The sequence below is a fragment of the Bufo gargarizans genome, chromosome 8 (assembly GCF_014858855.1).
Source record: "Bufo gargarizans isolate SCDJY-AF-19 chromosome 8, ASM1485885v1, whole genome shotgun sequence".
NCBI classification, from domain to species: Eukaryota; Metazoa; Chordata; class Amphibia; order Anura; family Bufonidae; genus Bufo; species Bufo gargarizans.
Genome location: NC_058087.1, coordinates 98,821,362 through 98,842,207, shown reverse-complemented (window position 1 = coordinate 98,842,207; position 20,846 = coordinate 98,821,362). Strand labels below are relative to the sequence as shown.

Below are 20,846 nucleotides of genomic sequence, written 5' to 3'. Positions count from 1 at the left end.
AAATAAAAAAATCCACTTACCTCTCCTGCTCCAGGCGCCGCCTCCCCGGATCCATCTCCATCTCTTTCTGCCATGTGCTGATGTCCTTACACTATGTGCAGTCGTGATGGCAGAGGACAAGGAAGCAGTGACAACAAAGCGCTGCATTTACCGCTTCCTGATCCTTTGATATTAATGAGTGTTTCCATAATGGATGCGCTCATTAGTATTCTTCCCATAAGATGCACTGCCATTTTCCCCACATTTGGAGGGGGGTGGGGGGGCGTCTTATGGTGCAATAATGTGGTACTTGCTAAATTTGCTAAATTATTTATATTATGTTTTGACCAAGCCCAGAGTTTATTACTCCAACTTATGTTGCCATTTCTGCTATTATACTCTTTTTGTTCACAAAATGATATTGGAAACCTGCTCCACCTGCAGCTAATCACAATCATATAGTATACTTCACATTACAAAGAAAAGTATTTACAGTATATTGGTGAAATGATATGCATAAATGATTTTATATTTCCATTATAGACTGAGGCATGAACCATACCTAAATAAAATGACACAGTCTAGATAGATAGATAGATAGAAAGACAGATTGTTACGGGGGAGGCGGCAACGTGCTCTACCTTAGCAGCACCACCGGCATCCCGCGTAGGTAGAGAAGTGAGGACGCGGCTGGCGTCCTTGTTACCACAGTAACCAGGGGTGGTGACCCCCGCCGTGCACGCCTCCTCAGTGTGGTCGGCGTCCTCCATCCCCTAGAGAGCGAGCAGCTGGGGAGCTGAGCGCTGATAAGAATGAATCAGCGCTCAACTGAGACGAGATGTGTGATACGCATCACGTGACACTGGCCACATCATGTGACTCACCAGTTGGGGCTATTTAAACAGGCAGCCTGCTGGCCACAGGTTGCCTGTGATTGGTATTGCTACCCTCACCAGCATTTTTGCATATTGTGTCTTTTGTGTGTTTGGACTTCGGCTTTGCTTTTGACCTCAAACCCGTGACCTCCGTGGAATTGACGTGACATCTTGGTTTCTGACTTCGGATTGTTTTGACCTTGTTATTGTGTTGCTCCCTGTGTACCTGCATGACCTTCCGGCTTTGACTTTGTCTTCCTTGACTCTGTACTCCTCTTATCTTCTTTAGGCCCCTGCACATGCCTAAGGGAGGAACTGATTCCAAGTTGTACACCGCCGGTTAGGATGGGCCGTGCAGGTAGGCAGGGATAGAGGTGCGGGTGGATATCAGGGCTGCACTCTTCCCTTCTGTCCATGACACAGATAGATATTTTAAGAAGCATTAGGTTTAGACACAGAATTTGAAATGATTGTTGCTGATGCAACCATCTGCTTGTGCTTGTAATTATATACTGTGCAATTGAATATGGATATTCATGTAGCAGTTACATGATAATCTAAATGTCTCTAAATAAATTGTTAGAAATATTGATTACAAGTATACAAAGCATGGATTGGCTATAATATAGTAGCACTGTTCTAATACAGTTAATGTACAGTACATGGAAGTCTTAGCCACGATAATTAGTATGATATTAGTCAGTTTCATTATGAACACACTTGATCTTTACTAGTACAGAGAAATCTGTAATTTACAGAGTATTTTATACCACCGCTTACCTTTCTTTCTGCTAAATGCCCGATTCATACTGCACACTGAAACAATTAGTCTTGTCCTTTTTCTTTCTAAAACTAAATTAAATCAATGTATTAGCAATATGAAGCATACGTTTGAGCTCATTATTTACAGTTTTACTTTTACTCAAGTATAAAAAAGTATATTTTATTTTATTCCTTTTTATTATGAGCTACTGCACAAAGTGATTTGCAGTAAAATCGTGGCTTTAAAGGGGTTATCCGACGATTAATGTAAAACATGAAAACCAGACATCATATAGTACATTGACAATCTCTTTCTAAGGCTACTTTCACACTAGCGGCAGGATGGATCCGACAGGTTTTTCACCCTGTCGGATCCGTCCTGCCGCTATTTTGCCGTGCCGCTGGACTAAAGCTCTGTCCCCATTGACTATAATGGGGATAGGGCGGAGCTCCGTCGCAGTACGGCAGTGCACAGCTAACAAACCTAGAACCAGCCCTGCACCTCACATGGATCCAGAGATCTCCTCATTCATTGTTCTAATTGCTCTGGTAAATTTGTATTAAACTGTCAGCTCAGGGGTCATGTCCTTTCTGCTGCAGCTCTATCACAGCTCAGGAGTAGATGGATGGAACTGAACATGTGTGTCTATATGAGTGAGGTGGACAGAGAAATAAGAAGAAAAAACAGCAGCTGGCTCTATACAGATACATTTTATTGAATAACTGATTGGCTATACTAAACTTTTAATTACATTTAATTACATAAAATTACAAAAGTTTTCAGATCCATATATAAAAACTGCTGAATATTTTTCATAGGATAACCCCTTTAAGAATTCTTGAGTATTTACTGTACAGTAATTCTAGTCAAGTACAAAAACAAGTGTATTTGGAGGCAACATAAAATCTAAGTGCAATACATAAATGATGGTTATACTGTTTTGCATTACAGAGGGGTAAATCTGTATGTAAAGGTGACATACATATTAGTTTAGTCATTCTTCAGGTGAAATTTAACAGCAAACGACTGTTTTAGGAAACTGATGATAGAGTATCCTTGTCAGCCATGTTAAAAATAGTTTGTGGCCAAAAGATACTTCCACCAATTTTATGTATGGACAGTTTGAAAGACTATAATGGTTATATATAGACTAAAATATGTATGATTGTGTCTGTGAAACGGTCATTCATCAGATATTTGTACAATGACAGATCAACCATCAAGCCAACACCTTAATAGGGTCGTCCCACAAAAATATTGTACACTTGTCAAACCAGTACCTGAATCTGAATACTTTTGTAATTGCAAGTAATTAGAAATTGTGTATAGACACTGACTTATTCAATATAATGTTTCTGTATAGTGTCATTTTCTTTTTCTTATTATTTATCTTTTCAGACTCACTGAAATGACCGCACATGATCAGTTTCATCCTTGAGCTACCTCCTGAGCTGTGATAGAGCTCTAACAGAAAAGACACCCCCCCCCCTTAGCTTCAGCAGAAATGATACTCCCCTTGAGTGTCAGCTTGATATTAATCTAGCAGAGCAATGATTTCTAGATCCATGTGAGACACTTGGCTGGTTCTAGCTTTGTTAGAAAGGTATTGCCATGTGCTATATGATGTCTGATTTTCATTTTTTACATTAATCATAGAATAGCCCCTTTAAGTGCAATGCTGATGGTTTGGGAGTTAACACTATAAGAATTCAAAGTACATAATCTCAGTGGCACCTGGAGGGATGTTCTGACACATCCAGATTCCAAATCCAATATTTAACAGGGGTCAAATTTTAATCTTTTCAGTTATGATGTCTGGTCTGAAGTCTTATTTAGGGGGTCTTGTCTGACGTCTGACACCATCCTATATTTTCTACCTATTAGGGCTCATGTACACGACCGTATGTATTTTGCGGTCTGCAAAAAACGTATTCGCAAAAGATAGAGGTGATGTTCGTGTACATTCCATATTTTGCGGAACAGAACAGCTGGACCCTGATAGAACAAACCTATGCTTGTTTATCATGCAGACAATAATAGGACATGTTCTATTTTTCTGCAGAACGGAAATACGGACAAACGGAAACGGAATGCACATGGAGTAACTTCATTTTTTTGGCTGACCCATTGAAATGAATAGTTCCACATACGGTCGGCAAATAAAACGGAATGGACACGGAAAGAAAATATGTTTGTGTGCATGTGATGCATGGGTTATCTCATGACTTATGTAAAAAAAATTAAAACCAGACATCATATAGTACATACAAATACCTTTCTAACAAACTTAGAACCAGAACTGTACCTCACATGGATCCAGAGATCTTCCCATTCAATGCTCTGATAGATTTATATCATGCTGGCAGCTCAAGGGGGGTGTCTTTACTGAGACGGTATCTCAGTAAGCAGGTCAAAGAAATATGAAAAAACAAACGGCAGGTGGTGCTATACAGATACATTTTATTGAATAACTCAGTGGACATGCTACATTTTTTTTTAGTATTCAGATCCAGGTGCTGGTTTGAAAACTGGGAATATTTTTTTGTGAAACAACCCCTTTAACCCCTTAAGAACATGCCATATTTCACCTTAAGGACCAGACCATTTTTTGCAAATCTGAGTATAATTTTATGTGTAAATAACTTTAAAATGCTTTAATATATCCAGGCCATTCTAAGTTTGTATTTTTTCGTCACATATTGTACTTCACGATACTTGTAAAATGGAGTAAAAAATAATAGATGTAATTTATAAGAAAATATCAAATTTACCAATAATTTAGAAAAATTAGCAAATTTCCAAGTTTCAATTTATCTACTTCTATAATACATAGTAATACCTCCAAAATTAGTTATTACTTTACATTCCCCTTATGTCTACTTCATGTTTGGATCATTTTTGGAATGCAAATTTCGTTTTTAGGGATGTTTAGAAGTTTAGAAGCAAATCTTGAAATTTTTCAGAAATTTTCAAAAACCCACTTTTTAAGGACCAGTTCAGGTCTGAAGTCACTTTGTGAGGCTTACATAATAGAAACCACCCAAAAATTCTAAAAACGACACCCCTCAAGGTATTCAAAATTGATTTTACAAACTTTGTTAACCCTTTAGGTGTTCCACAAGAGTTATTGGAAAATGGAGATGAAATTTAAGAATTAAAATTTTTGGGCAAATTTTCAATTTTAATCCATTTTTTCCAGTAACAAAGCAAGGGTTAACAGCCAAACAAAACTCAATATTTATTGCACTTATTCTATAGTTTGCAGAAACACCCCATATGTGGTTGTAAACTACTGTACGAGCACACGGCAGGGCATAGAGGGAAAGGAGCGACGTGTGGTTTTTGTAAGGCAGATTTTGCTGGACTGGTTTATTTACACCATGTCGCCATTTTAAGCCCCCCTGATGCACCCCTAGAGTAGAAACTCCATAAAAGTGACCCCATCTAAGAAATTACATCCCTCAAGGTATTAAAAACTGATTTTACAAACCTTTTTAACCCTTTAGGTTACAAGAGTTATTGGCAAATGGAGATGAAATTTAAGAATTTAAATTTTGGGGGGAAATTTTCCATTTTAATCAATTTTTTCCAGTAACAAAGCAAGGGTTAACAGCCAAACAAACCTCAATATTTATTGCCCTGATTCAGTAGTTTGCAGAAACACCCCATATGTGGTCGTAAACTACTGTACGGGCACACGGCAGGCCATAGAGGGAAAGGAGCGCCGTGTGGTTTTTGTAATGCAGATTTTGCTGGACTGGTTTATTTACATCATGTCCCATTACAAGCACCCCTGATTCACCCCATGAGTAGAAACTCCATAAAAGTGACCCCATCGAAGAAACTATACCCCTCAAGGTATTCAAAACTGATTTTACAAACTTTGTTAACCCTTTAGGTGTTTCTCAAGAGTTATTGGCAAATGGAGATGATATTTAAGATTTAAATTTTTGGGAAAATTTTCCATTTTAATAAATTTTTTCCAGTAACAAAGCAAGGGTTAACAGCCAAACAAAACTCAATATTTATTGCACTTATTCTGTAGTTTTCAGAAACATCCCATATGTGGTCGTAAACTACTGTATGGGCACACAGCAGGGTGTAGAGGGAAAGGAGCACCGTGTGGTTTTTGGAAGGCAGATTTTGCTGGACTGGTTTATTTACACCATGTCCCATTTGAACCCCCCTGATGCACCCCTAGAATAGAAACTCTATAAAAGTGACCCCATTTTGGAAACTACGGGATAAGGTGGCAGTTTTGTTGGGACTATTTTTAGGGTACATATGATTTTTGGTTGCTCTATATTACATTTTTGTGAGGCAAGGTTACCAAAAAATAAAAATTCTGAAATTTCATCTCCCTTTGCCATAAACTGTTGAGGAACACCTAAAGGGTTAATAAAGTTTATAAAATCAGTTTTGAATACCTTGAGGGGTTTAGTTTCTTAGATGGGGTCACTTTTATGGAGTTTCTACTCTAGGGGTGCATCAGGGGTTCTTCAAATGGGACATGGTGTCCAAAAAAAAGGCAATAAAAATCTGCCTTCCAGGAAACCATACGGCATTCCTTTTCTTCTATGCCCTGCTGTTTGGTCATACAGCAGTTTACAACCACACATGGGGTGTTTCTGTAAACTGCAGAATCAAGGTAATATCAAGGTAATAAATATAAAGTATTGTTTGGCTGTTAACCCTCGCTTTGTTACTGGAAAAAAACTGATTAAAATAGAAAATTTGCCCTAAAATTGCAGTTTTGGCACCGTTTTTATTTTATTTTGTTGACCGTGTTCATCTGAAGGGTTAGTTCATGGGGTATTTTTATAGAGAAGATGCGGCAATACCTAATATGTCTACTTTTCAAAAATGTATTTAGGTTTTACACTATTATCCTTTTATAAACAAAAAAAACCATTTTAGTATCTCCATAGTCTAAGAGTCAGGTTTTTTGTTTTTAGCCGATTATCTTAGGTTGGGGCTCATTTTTTTCACGATGAGAGGACGGTTTTATTGGCACTATATTGGGGGGCTTATGACTTTTTGATCGCTTGCTATTACACTTTTTGTGATGCAAGGTGACAAAAAAATACAGTTTTCATTTGATTTTTTTGACCGTGTTCATCTGAGGGTTTAGGTTATGGGGTATTTTTATAGAGCAGATTCTTACGGATGCTGCAATACCTAATATGTCTACTTCTTTTATTTATTTTAGTATTACAATATAATATTTTAGAATTTGTTTTAGTGTCTCAAGTTTGAGAACCATATTTTTTTTTTTCGATTGTCTATTTTGGATAAATGGAATTAAAATTGGGGCAGGGGATTACAGGGATTACAAATTTAGTACTCCATGGAAATGTGGTACTCCCTGAAGCAACCAATAATGCAGAGGTCCAGATGATAGGGCACGTGTCACACTGAGTGGTGGTGTCCTTCCTTATCCCCCTCCTGTGACACACTCTGCACCTTTTTTGGGACCGTCCCTTCTTTCCAGTATGGGTGACCACTAGAGATGTCGCGAACATAAAATTTTCCGTTTGCGAACGCGAACTTCCGCAAATGTTCGCGAACTGGCGAATCGGGCAAACCGCCATAGACTTCAATCGGCAGGCGAATTTTAAAACCCACAGGGACTCTTTCTGGCCACAATAGTGATGGAAAAGTTGTTTCAAGCGGACTAACACCTGGACTGTGGCATGCCGGAGGGGGATCCATGGCAAAACTCCCATGGAAAATTACGTAGTTGACGAAGAGTGTGTAAGTTGAATTTGCAATGCTATTAATATAGCCTGCATTAATCGCATTGCAAATTCAACTTAGAGCTAAGTTCCTAATGGTTGTATTGCTAGAATTGATGAATATAACGAATATAGCACTATATTCTCAATTTTCGTTATATTCTACCAATACAACCATTAGGAACCCAGCTCTAAATTGAATTTGCAATGCGATTAATATAACCTGTATTAATCGCATTGCGATTACAACTTAGATCTGAGTTCATAATGGTTGTATTGCTAGAATTGATGAATATAACGAATCTAGCACTATAGTCTCAATCTTCGTTATATATTCTAGCAACACAACCATTCAGTGGCATTGCGAGGGGGGTGCGGTGGGTGCGGGCCGCATCGGGTGACAACAGTCTGATGGGGTGTCACCCGCGGCCCACCGGCGCAGGAGTTCTCATTCACAACTTCAACTTCTAAACTTCGCAAGCAAGCAAGCACGTTGCGCTGTCACGTGGCAAAGGGGGACGGGGGGTGACTCACTGCAGCCTGGTGAGCGGTGGGGCGCTGCGGCAGTTGCCCTGCAGGAGTCTCTAGTGCCGGGAGGAGGAGGTAGGAGGAGCGGCTCTGACTTTATAGACCAAATTATTTTAATAACACCCCAATAATAATAAGTTAATAACCTAACCCCATTTATAAATTACTGGTGGATTATTATAGAGACGGCCCCAAGCCAGGAGACATAAGGGGTTGGGTTGAAGTGTGGGCTGGGGCCACCCGGCCACATTTGCTAATCTTTACTCAGGGGGGCCCTCATAAATATAGACCCACATGGTGTGGACTGGTCATTTTTACTAAGGAATATAGTTTAAACGTTTATGTGCGAGAAAATAGGAAGAGAAAATAAGGAGTCTGCTCCAATCAGATATCTGCACATAGACCAAGACTCTGGGTCTATGCAGATATCTGATTGGAGCTGACTTAGTAACTTCTTTTTTTCTCTCTTTATCTCTTTATTATGGCTTCGGGGGGGGGGGGGGGGGGGGGTGACACCATTTTCTACCGCAGCGTGTGACACCAGCCATAGCAACGCCACTGCAACCATTAGGAACCAAGCTCTAAGTTGAATTCGCAATGCGATTAATATAACCTGTATTAATCACATTGCGATTACAACTTGGTCAAATTTGTGACACTGTAGCTTCAGAATAAATCTAAGATGGATGCTGTCCTTGCTTTTTGATAGGAGGTGGGAGGGTCTGGGAGGGAGGGTATGCTGATTGGCTGGAATGTGTCTGCTTACTGTGAGGTACAGGGTCAAAGTTTGCTCAATGATGATGTATAGGGGTCGGACCAAACATTGCATATGTTCGCTCGCCACGGCGAACGCGAACAAGCTATGTTCGCCGGGAATTGTTCGCTGGCGAATAGTTTGGGACATCGCTAGTGACCACACCTGGAAAGTGTTGGCCAGGGACGATCAAGGCGCCTCCAGTTCCTGAGGTACTCCACCCTGCTCTTTACTGGTCAGAGAAGATCAGGGCCTCGAGGACTGCCTCATAGAACTGCAGGAATTTCCCTGTCTTGCCAGCGCTACGGGACAGCACAAAAGAGTTGTGCAAGGCAACCTGTACCAAGTAGACTGCAATTTTTTTGTACCATGCCGGGTTTTGCGCATGGTGTTATATGGCTTGAGGACTTGATCAGAGAGATCAACTCCTACCGTATACCAATTATAGTCGACGATACTATCGGGCTTGAGGACCGTTGCCGCAGTACCTCGCTCAGGGACAGGGGTGATGCCATTACCATGAATTGTGGACAGTACAAGGACATCTCTCTTGTCCTTATATCTGACCAGCAACAGGTTTCCACTGGAAGGGCACAGGTCTCACCCCTGGGGATAGGTACCTGGACGGGGTGAGTAGGGAGGCCGTGTTGATTTTTCTGCACGGTCCCACAAGCGGACGTGGATCTGGCGGCGAGGGACTGGAACCAGGTGATCCTAGTATAAAAGTTATCCACGTACAGGTGGTAACCCTTATCTAGCAGTGGGTGCATAAGGTCCCACACAAGTTTCCCCCTAATACCCAGAGTGGGGGATATTTTGGTGGTTGAATACGGGAATCTCGCCCCTCGTACACACGAAACTTGTAAGTGTACCCTGAGGTACTCTCACAAAGTTTGTACAGCTTCACGCCATACCTCGCCCGCTTAGAGGTAACATACTGGTGGAAAATGAGTCTCCCCTTGAAAGCAATGAGAGACTCATCAACCGCAAACTCTCTTCCAGGTACATAGGCCTCCAAAAATTTGGCCCCAAAGTGATCGATGACCGGTCTGATTTTGTACAGGCGGTCATAGGCAGGATCACCTCTGGGGGGGGAGATGCTGCATTATCTGGCCTCAAAACGGGAGCGTGTCATGGCCGTACTGTAAAGTAGGGTCTAGTAGAGGACGTCCCCTCTCCAGTACAGCCTGACACTGTTTTTTTTTACTATGTGCAGCACGAGGTCCCAAAACGTCCTCATCTCGGCTGCACTGACCGGAGTCCAGCCAAAAAGGAGCACGGGTTGTTGAGCAATGAACCGTTGGGTGATGAGCTAACAGTGGTCGGATGCTAAGAGTGCAGGCCACAGTCAGTGTACCCCAAATAATGTGTGTGGGGTGGTGGGGGGGGCAAGTTGCAGCACCCCTGGGGGATCTAGGGTCACATAGCTGTGCTGTGGACCCCAAACACCTGATCAGGGTGATGCAACAGTGAACTTTTTTTTTCCCCCTAAACTTTCCCAGAATATCCCTGCCAAAACTAACCTTTCCCTAACCTGTCCCTATGTACCTTTTAGTCCTGTGGAGGGTCAGATGGCACTGTGGAGGGGTAAAGATGGAGGTGCTGGGCTCACTGATGGATGATGCTGCTCTCTCTCCTCACTTCCGGACTCAGAATGGAGGAGGAGAGGAGAGCTGGGGGGTGTTAACCCCCGCCCACCTGACACAGCCAATAGCAAGCGATCCTGAGAAGTGATGTCACCATCACCTCTCAGGATCGCAGGATGGTGATTGGTGGTGTATTATCACACCACCAATCACCATCCTATTCCGGGTTTGCTGCGATCGCCGATACGGGACCCTCCTTGGCATTGTGACAGAGTGCCTGCCGAATGTTTTCAGCAGGCACTCTGTTCCGATCACTGCCCGCCGTGTGGCGGTGATCGTAAATACACATGGCGTATATAGACAAATGGCGTAAAAACACGTGTCCTTAAGTACCAGGTCATCATGACGTACCGGTATGTCATACTGTATGTCCCTAAGAGGTTAAGCTGATGGTGAATTTGGTACTATTATATATTTTTTTTGTGTCTTGCTATATTTTATTGCTGTAAACAGGCTATTGTGTTCAAATGGAGGAGTTTTTTTTTTTTATTTACCGCCATTCAAGGAAAATCAATTCACTGCCACAAAGCACGAGGAAATTCGGCTTTGCGGCACATCGAATTTTCACTGAAATTCGGATTGTATTCCACTTTGTGGAGTTCGATTCCCTCAGCACTAATCCTAACCTACACAGTTTTATCAAATTAAGATATTTAAATCTACAAATAACCTTCACTCTCCCTCCTGCCAGCTCCCCTATACTTTTTCACATTCTCACATACAAGAATCCTCTTGCCACTCCTCCCCTGTGGAACTAACTCCCTCATCCCATTATACACTTTACAACCTTTAAAAACCTACCTTTCTAACAGACTTGTAATTAGGCCTGCAATCTCCTTTGATTTGACCTTCAGTCTCCTTTAGCCAGTATTCCAACACTGCCTTATCTGACTTAGGGCTCATGCACACGACCACAGCTCGCCCCTAATAGTGCAGTACTATCCTTGTCCGTAATGCAGACAATAATAGGACATGTTCTATTTTTTGCAGAACGGACGTACATACGGAATGCACACAGAGTAACTTCAGTTTTTTGGAGGGAGCCATTGAAGTGAATGGTTACACATACGGTCCGCAAAAAAAAATGAACGGACACGGAGAGAAAATACGTTTGTATGCATGATCCCGAATATTGAGCTGCTTACTACTTTCTCTTCCATTGTAAATTGGTATGTGCATGTATCTTGTGAACACTGATTTGTCAGTACCATATTGTTTCTTGGCAGCTAAACATAGAAGCTGATGCTATTTTCTAAATAAACACATTTATATTGTTCTATTTTTAAAGCATTGTAAAGGCCTGTTAAGCAGATTATAGTTTTTATATTCGTCATCTTTGCTAATTCTATCAAGCCAACCATAGTAAACCAGGTCTAAGTTGAAATCGCAATGCGATTACTTCAATTTATATTTATCGCATTGCGATTTCAACTTAGACCTGTTTTACTATGGTTGGCTTGGTAGAATTAGAAAAGATAACGAATATGACGAATGTATTCGCCATATTCCTCAAAATGAAGATAAATATTCTCCATCTTTGTTTTAGCTACCTATTTGTCAACTTCGCAAATTCTAGCAATAAAATAGAAAAGTTGACTATAGAGACAGCTGCGTTTAATTCACTATGCGATTATATTACTTAGCTTTTTTTTAAATAAATAGAATAATTATAATACTTGATAATTATTATAATTATTCTATTTATAAAAAAATATATATATAATCACATAGCGAATTAAACACAGGTTTAGCGAAGTTGACGAATAGGTAGCTAAAACGAAGATGGAGAATACTTTGTTATCTTCGTTTTGAGGAATATGACGAATACATTCGTCTTATTCGGCATCTTCGCTAACTCTAGATCTCAAACCAATAGGAAAGTAGCCTTAAGTTACAATCGCAATACGCGATTATATAAATTGCATATTAATCGCGATAACTAGAATAATTACGAATATTCAATTTTGATTAATATGAAACGAATATTCTATCGAATATTCGCGAATTTCGTCGAAATCGAATATAGCACCTGCCGCTTATCACTAGTCAGCACATTGTGTGAAGAAGGGAACTACTTGAAGCTGCCTTTGTTGTGCTCGGTCCCTGGTGACGGTGGCCAGTAGCAGGCAAACTATTTTGGCGACGGCTGCTCTGCTTTTGCTACGCTATTGGCTCGGTCACACCACTGCCTCTTCCTCCAAACTCTGAAAGTCGGTGGCACGATTCATTCCATGTGGGGTCTAGGACCTCATCGTCCCCTGCATCGTCTTCCATACAGTCTTCCTCCTTTTTGGTCTGCACACTGCAGAAAGACGCAGCAGTTGGCACCTGTGCTTCATCATCATCAGAGACGTGCTGAGGTGGTATTCCCATGTCCTCATCAGAAAACATAAGTGGTTGTACGTCAGTGCATTCTATGTCTTCCACCCCTGGGGAAGGGCTAGGTGGATGCCCTTGGGAAACCCTGCCAGCAAAGTCTTCAAACACAAGCATATTTCTTTTTTTTCTGCGTACGCTGCGTCCGCCCACACCCCACCGCAGAGCCCCAGTGAGGACGATGATGACCCCACTTTCCTTTTGTCATCCACTTCATCCTCCTCATCTAGCGATGATGATGAGCCCCCAAGGTGGCGGAGACACCGCCAGGCAGAGCAAGGGGACCGGCATGCCAGGGACCATGTGGCCCACACTAGTACGAGCAGCTCTGGGGCTCGTACTAGTTTTCCAGCCCACCAGTTAAGACTACTGGAGCCCCCTACCGGTGCATGGTGTAACCCAAAGCATTTTGAGCCTGTGATTCATGATTTTGCTGGCCAACCAGAAATCCAGGTTCCCACAGTGTGCTTCACTGAATATGACTATTTTAGTCTTTTTTTTAGTGACCACTTTGTGAATCTGATGGTGGAGCAAACAAACCTGTACGCCCAACAGTTCATTGCTCAACAACCCGGGCTCCTTTTTTGGCTAGGGACGGTGGCTGGACTCCGGTCAGTTAAGCCGAGATGAGGACGTTTTGGGGCCTCGGACTGCACATGGGCCTAGTCCAGGGATGGCCAAATTGCGGCTCTCCAGCTGTTACAAAACTACAAATTCCAGCATGCCCAGTCTGTCTACAGCTATCAGCCGCCTACAGCAGGGCATGGTGTGAGTTGTAGTTTTACAACAGCTGGAGAGCCGCAGGTTGACCAGCCCTGGCCTAGTCAAAAAACCCAGTGTCAGGCATTTCTAGAGTGGGGACGTCATCTACCAGACCCCATTTTACTGTATGGCCATGATATGTACCTGGTTTGAGGCCATCCATAAATGCCTGCATTATTCAGATAATGCAGCATGCCCCCCCCCCCCCCTGAGGTGATCCTGCCTATGACCGCCTGTACAAAATCAGGCTGGTCATCGATCACTTTGGGGCCAAATTTTTGGAGGTGTATATACCTGGAAGGGAGGTCGCGGTTGATGAGTCTCTCATTGCTTTCAAGGGGAGACTAATTTTCCACCAGTATGTTACCTCTAAGCGGGCAAGGCATGGCGTGAAGCTGTACAAACTTTGTGAGAGTACCTCAGGGTACACTTACAAGTTTTGCGTGTACGAGGGGCGAAATTCCCGTATTCAACTCCCAGAATGTCTCCCCACTCTGGGTGTTAGCAGGAAACTTGTGTGGGACCTTATGCACCCACTGCTTGATAAGGGTTACCACCTGTACGTGGATAACTTTTATACTAGGATCACATGGTTTCAGTCCCTGGCAACCAGATCCACGTCCGCTTGCAGGACTGTGCGGAAAAATCAACGCGGCCTTCCTACCCACCCCCTTCAGGTACCTATCCCCAGGGGTGAGAGCCATGCCCTTACCAGTGGAAACCTGTTGCTAGTCAGATATAAGGACAAGTGGGATGTCCTTGTACTGTCCACAATTCATGGTAATGGCATCACCCCTGTCCCTGTGAGAGGTACCGTGGCAACGGTCCTCAAGCCCGATTTTATCGTCGACTACAATCGGTATACGGGAGGAGTTGATCTCTCTGATCAAGTCCTCAAGTCATATAATGACATGCGCAAAACCCGGGCATGGAACAGAAAAGTTGCGGTCTACTTGGTACAGGTTGCCTTGTACAACTCTTTTGTGCTCGCAATACAGGAAAATTCCTGCAGTTCTATGAGGCAGTCCTCAAGGCCCTGATCTTTTATGACCGGAAAAGAGCAGGCCGGAGTACATCGGTAACTGACGGCGCCCGGATCGTCCTTGGCCAACACTTTCAGGTGTGGTCCCCATTCTGGAAAGAAGGGACGAACCCCAAAAACTATGGTTCTCAGACTTGAGACTCTAAAACAAAAACATTTTTGGTCAAAAATATTATTTTGCAAAAAAAAAAAATTAGGTATTGCTGCGTCCGTAAGAATCTGCTCTATAAAAATACCCCAAGACCTAACCCCTCAGATGAACACTGTCAAAAAAAAAAGGTAAAAACGGTGCTAAAAAAGCAATTTTTGCGCAAATTTTCTATTTTAATCATTTTTTTCCAGTAACAAAGCAAGGGTTAACAGGAGAGTTGAGCAAACACCTGGATGTTCGGGTTCGAGAAGTTCGCCCAAAGTCAATGGGGACCCGAACTTTTCGGCACTAAAAAGGCTGTAAAACAGCCCAGGAAAGGGCTAGAGGGCTGCAAAAGGCAGCAACATGTAGGTAAATCCCCTGCAAACAAATGTGGATAGGGAAATTAATAAAAATAAAAATAAAAATAAAATAAATAAAAATTAACCAATATCAATTGGAGAGAGGTCCCATAGCAGAGAATCTGGCTTCACGTCACCCACCACTGTAACAATCCATTGTCAGATATTTAGGCCCTGGCACCCAGGCAGAGGAGAGAGGTCCCATAACAGAGAATCTGGCTTCATGTCAGCAGAGAATCAGTCTTCTTGTCATAGCAGAGAATCATGCTTCACGTCACCCAACACTGGAACAGTCCATTGTCAGATATTTAGGCCCAGGCAGAGGAGAGAGGTCCCGTAACAGAGAATCTGGCTTAATGTCAGCAGAGAATCAGTCTGCATGTCATAGCAGAGAATCAGGCTTCACGTCACCCAACACTTCAACAGTCCATTGTCAGATATTTAGGCCCAGGCACCGAGGCAGAGAAGAGAGGTCCCATAACAGAGAATCTGGCTTCATGTCAGCAGAGAATCAGTCTTCATATCATAGCAGAGAATCATGCTTCACGTCACCCAACACTGGAACAGTCCATTGTCAGATATTTAGGTCCAGGCACCCAGGCAGAGGAGAGAGGTCCCGTAACAGAGAATCTGGCTTCATGTCAGCAGAGAATCAGTCTTCATATCATAGCAGAGAATCATGCTTCACGTCACCCACCACTGTAACAGTCCATTGTCATAAATTTAGGCCCCGGCACCCAGGCAGAGGAGAGAGGTCCCGTAACAGAGAATCTGGCTTCATGTCAGCAGAGAATCAGTCTTCATGTCATAGCAGAGAATCATGCTTCACGTCACACAACACTGTAACAGTCCATTGTCAGATATTTAGGCCCAGGCACCCAGGCAGAGGAGAGAGGTCCCGTAACAGTGAATCTGGCTTCATGTCAGCAGAGAATCGGTCTTCATATCATAGCAGAGAATCATGCTTCACGTCACCCAACACTGGAACAGTCCATTGTCAGATATTTAGGCCCAGGCACCCAGGCAGAGGAGAGAGGTCCCGTAACAGAGAATCTTGCTTCATGTCAGCAGAGAATCAGTCTTCATATCATAGCAGAGAATCAGTCTTCATATCATAGCAGAGAATCATGCTTCACGTCACCCACCACTGTAACAGTCCATTGTCATAAATTTAGGCCCCGGCAGCCAGGCAGAGGAGAGGTTCATTCAACTTTGGGTTGCCCCGCAATATAATGGTAAAATGAAAATAAAAATTGGATTGAATGAGGAAGTGCCCTGGAGTACAATAATATATGGTTAAGGGGAGGTAGTTAATGTCTAATCTGCACAATGGATGGACAGGTTCTGTGGGATCCATGCCTGGTTCATTTTTATGAATGTCAGATTGTCCACATTGGCTGTAGACAGGCGGCTGCGTTTGTCTGTAATGACGCCCCCTGCCGTGCTGAATACACGTTCAGACAAAACGCTGGCCACCGGGCAGGCCAGCACCTCCAAGGCATAAAAGGCTAGCTCTGGCCACGTGGACAATTTAGAGACCTAGAAGTTGAATGGGGCCGAACCATCAGTCAGTACGTGGAGGGGTGTGCACACGTACTGTTCCACCATGTTAGTGAAATGTTGCCTCCTGCTAACACGTTGCATATCAGGTGGTGGTGCAGTTAGCTGTGGCGTGTTGACAAAACTTTTCCACATCTCTGCCATGCTAACCCTGCCCTCAGAGGAGCTGGCCGTGACACAGCTGCCTTGGCAACCTCTTGCTCCTCCTCTTCCTTGGCCTTGGGCTTCCACTTGTTCCCCTGTGACATTTGGGAATGCTCTCAGTAGCGCGTCTACCAACGTGCGCTTGTACTCACGCATCTTCCTATCACGCTCCAGTGCAGGAAGTAAGGTGGATCCAGCAGGGTGGCAACCCAGAAGTCCGCACACGTTAAAATGTGGGCAACTCTCTGCTGTCGTTCCGCAGGCACTGCAGCAAATAGTCGCTCATGTGTGCCAGGCTGCCCAGAGGTAAGGACAAGCTGTCCTCTGTGGGAGGCGTATCGTCATCGTCCTGCGTTTCCCCCCAGCCACGCACCAGTGATGGGCCCGAGCTGCGTTGGGTGCCACCCCGCTGTGACCATGCTTCATCCTCATCCTCCTCCACCTCCTCCTCATCCTCGTCCTCCAGTAGTGGGCCCTGAGTCACTTCTAAGAGACTGGCCTGAAAGTGCTAAAAATGACCCCTCTTCCTCCTCCTCCTCCTGGGCCACCTCCTCTTCCATCATCGCCCAAAGTGTTTTCTCAAGGAGACATAGAAGTGGTATTGTAACGCTGATAACGGCGTCATCGCCACTGGCCATGTTGGTGGAGTACTCAAAACAGCACAACAGGGCACACAGGTCTCGCATGGAGGCCCAGTCATTGGTGGTGAAGTGGTGCTGTTCCGCAGTGCGACTGACCCGTGCGTGCTGCAGCTGAAACTCCACTATGGCCTGCTGCTGCTCGCACAGTCTGTCCAGCATGTGCAAGGTGGAGTTCCACCTGGTGGGCCCGTCGCATATGAGGCGGTGAGCGGGAAGGCCGAAGTTAGGCTACTTTCACACTTGCGCTTGATTGGACCCGTTCTGAACGGATCCGATCATATTAATGCAGACGGAGGCTCCGTTCAGTACGGATCCGTCTGCATTAATAACTTAGAAAAATTTTGCAAGTGCGCAAGTAGCCTGAGCGGATCCGTTCAGACTTTCAATGTAAAGTCAATGGGGGACGGATCCGCTTGAAGATTGAGCCATATGGTGTCATCTTCAAGCGGATCCGTTCCCATTGACTTACATTGTAAGTCTGGACGGATCCGCACGCCTCCGCACGGCCAGGCGAACAGCTGAACGCTGAGCGTTCGGCTGTCCGCCTGGCCGTGCGGAGGTGAGCGGAGCGGAGGCTGACCGCCGCCAGACTGATGCAGTCTGAGCGGATCCGCTCCATTCAGACTGCATCAGGGCTGGACGGAGGCGTTCGGGTCCGCTCGTGAGCTCCTTCAAACGGAGCTCACGAGTGGACCGACGAACGCTAGTGTGAAAGTAGCATTACGCTGTAGTGCAGACAGGCGAGTAGCGGCAGGATGTGAACGCCGGAAGCGCGAACAGACAGCCCGCACTTTATGAAGCAGCTCTGACATGTCGGGGTAGTTGTGAATGAACTTCTGCACCACCAAATTTAGCACATGCGCCAGGCAAGGGATGTGCGTCAAACCGGCTAGTCCCAGAGCTGCAACAAGATTTCGCCCATTATCGCACACCACCAGGCCGGGCTTGAGGCTCACCGGCAGCAACCACTCGTCGGTCTGTTGTTCTATACCCCGCCACAACTCCTGTGCGGTGTGGGGCCTGTCCCCCAAACATATGAGTTTTAGAATGGCCTGCTGACGTTTACCCCGGGCTGTGCTGAAGTTGGTGGTGAAGGTGTGTGGCTGACTGGATGAGCAGGTGGAAGAAGAGAAGGAGGAAACTGAGTAGGAGGAGGGGGCAAGAGGAGGCAAAGAATGTTGCCCTGCGATCCTTGGCGGCGGAAGGACGTGCGCCAAACAGCTCTCCACCTGGGGCCCAGCCGCCACTACATTTACCCAGTGTGCAGTTAGGGAGATATAGCGGCCCTGGCCGTGCTTACTGGTCCACGTATCTGTGGTTAGGTGGACCTTGCCACAGATGGCATTGTGCAGTGCACACTTGATTTTATCGGATACTTGGTTGTGCAGGGAAGCCACGGCTCTCTTGGAGAAGTAGTGCTGGCTGGGAACAACATACTGTGGGACAGCAAGCGACATGAGCTGTTTGAAGCTGTCTGTGTCCACCAGCCTAAATGAAAGCATTTCATAGGCCAGTAGTTTAGAAATGCTGGCATTCAGGGCCAGGGATCGAGGGTGGCTAGGTGGGAATTTACGCTTTCTCTCAAATGTTTGTGAGATGGAGAGCTGAACGCTGCCGTGTGACATGGTTGAGATGCTTGGTGACGGAGGTGGTGGTTTTGGTGGTACACCCCATGTTTGCTGGGCGGCAGGTGCCAACGTTCCTCCAGAGGCGGAGGAAGAGGCCGAGGCGGCAGCAGTAGAAGAGGCCAAGGCGGCAGCAGCAGAAGAGGCCGAGGCAGCAGCAGCAGAAGAGGTAGCAGGGGGAGCCTGAGTGACTTCCTTGTTTTTAAGGTGTTTACTCCACTGCAGTTCATGCTTTGCATGCAGGTGCCTGGTCATGCAGGTTGTGCTAAGGTTCAGAACGTTAATGCCTCGCTTCAGGCTCTGATGGCACGGCATGCAAACCACTCGGGTCTTGTCGTCAGCACATTATTTGAAGAAGTGCCATGCCAGGGAACTCCTTGGAGCTGCCTTTGGGGTGCTCGGTCCCAGATGGCAGCGGTCAGTAGCAGGCGGAGTCTCTTGGCGGCGGGTGTTCTGCTTTTGCCCACTGCTCCCTCTTTTGCTACGCTGTTGGCTCGGTCTCACCACTGCCTCTTTCTCTGAAATGTGAAAGTCAGTGGCACGACCTTCATTCCATGTGGGGTCTAGGACCTCATCGTCCCCTGCATCGTCTTCCACCCAGTCTTGATCCCTGACCTCCTGTTCAGTCTGCACACTGCAGAAAGACGCAGCAGTTGGCACCTGTGTTTCGTCATCATCAGAGACGTGCTGAGGTGGTATTCTCATGTCCTCATCATCAGGAAACATAAGTGGTTGTACGTCAGTGCATTCTATGTCTTCCACCGCTGGGGAAGGGCTAGGTGGATGCCCTTGGGAAACCCTGCCAGCGGAGTCTTCAAACAGCATAAGAGACTGCTGCATAACTTGAGGCTCAGACAGTTTCCCTGGTATGCATGGGGGTGATGTCACAGACTGATGGGCTTTCTGCAGAAGACTGGGTGGGAGATAATGTGAACGTGCTGGATCCACTGTCGGCCACCCAATTGACTAATGCCTGTACCTGATCAGGCCTTACCATCCTTAGAACGGAATTGGGCCCCACCAACTATCGCTGTAAATTATGGCGGCTACTGGGACCTGAGCTACTTGGTACACTAGGACGTGTGGCTGTGGCAGAACAGCCACGTCCTCTCCCAGCACCAGAGGGTCCACGAACACCACCACGACCATGTCCGCGTCCCTTACTAGATGTTTTCCTCATTGTTACTGTTCACCACGATAAGAAAAATATTATTTGGCCCAATGTATTGAATTCAAATTCAGGCCTTTTTTTTACAGATACCTAACACTATCTGGCTATCTACTTAGGTACCGTATTACACAAATAAAGGCACAGCAGTAACGACAGATTTAGCTGAATATAAATTTGAGGCCTAGTATTTAGGCGCTGGGTGACAGGTATACGTTTACGGACAGAATTAGACTTGGAAATGCACGGTAGCATGTGAAGTTATTGTGGATGACCCTATCAGCACCTTGAATCTAATATACCCTTTTATGGATAGATTTAAAGTAGGTCTGATACAGCAGAAAACACTAATTTAGGAAATTGCTAAATTGGGAATTGTATTTCAACCCAGAACAAAAACTGTGCTTTGACGGACACTAAATAACTTGACCAGCCACAGCAATAATCGTTAATTTCTAACGATAATTTGTTTTCCCTTAGTCCTAACAGCAGCACAGATGGGGTTAACTGCCCCTGTGGACTGGTAGGACCGGCGGAATTTTAATGAGCCCAAGAACCAATAAACGATCTTCAGCTCCCTGAAAGGGAGGAGATCACCCCCCAGCCCACCGTGTCTTTAACAAGTATGATGTAAGTTAGGGAGGGATATTTGTGTGCTGCTGTTAGGACTAAGGGAAAACAAATTATCGTTAGAAATTAACGATTCCCTTACGTCCTACCAGCAGCACAGATGGGGAGATAGCAAGATAAAACCCC

General features: G+C 44.8%; 1 protein-coding gene across 9 annotated transcripts in view; it reads right to left on the bottom strand.

The window, feature by feature from the left end:
* Nucleotides 1-20,846, bottom strand: part of GULP1 (GULP PTB domain containing engulfment adaptor 1) — a 1,095,073-nt gene that overhangs the window by 656,309 nt on the left and 417,918 nt on the right. For 8 of the 9 annotated variants that reach the window (XR_006391011.1, XM_044302630.1, XM_044302637.1 and 5 more), the window contains one exon: nucleotides 1,635-1,706. The exons of the other annotated variant lie outside the window; for it this stretch is intronic. Coding sequence is in view for 7 of the 8 variants with exons in the window: in XM_044302630.1 (XP_044158565.1) it covers nucleotides 1,635-1,662 (28 nt within the window). In the remaining variant the exon portion in view is untranslated. The remainder of the gene's footprint in view (nucleotides 1-1,634; nucleotides 1,707-20,846) is intronic. 9 annotated transcript variants of the gene reach the window in all.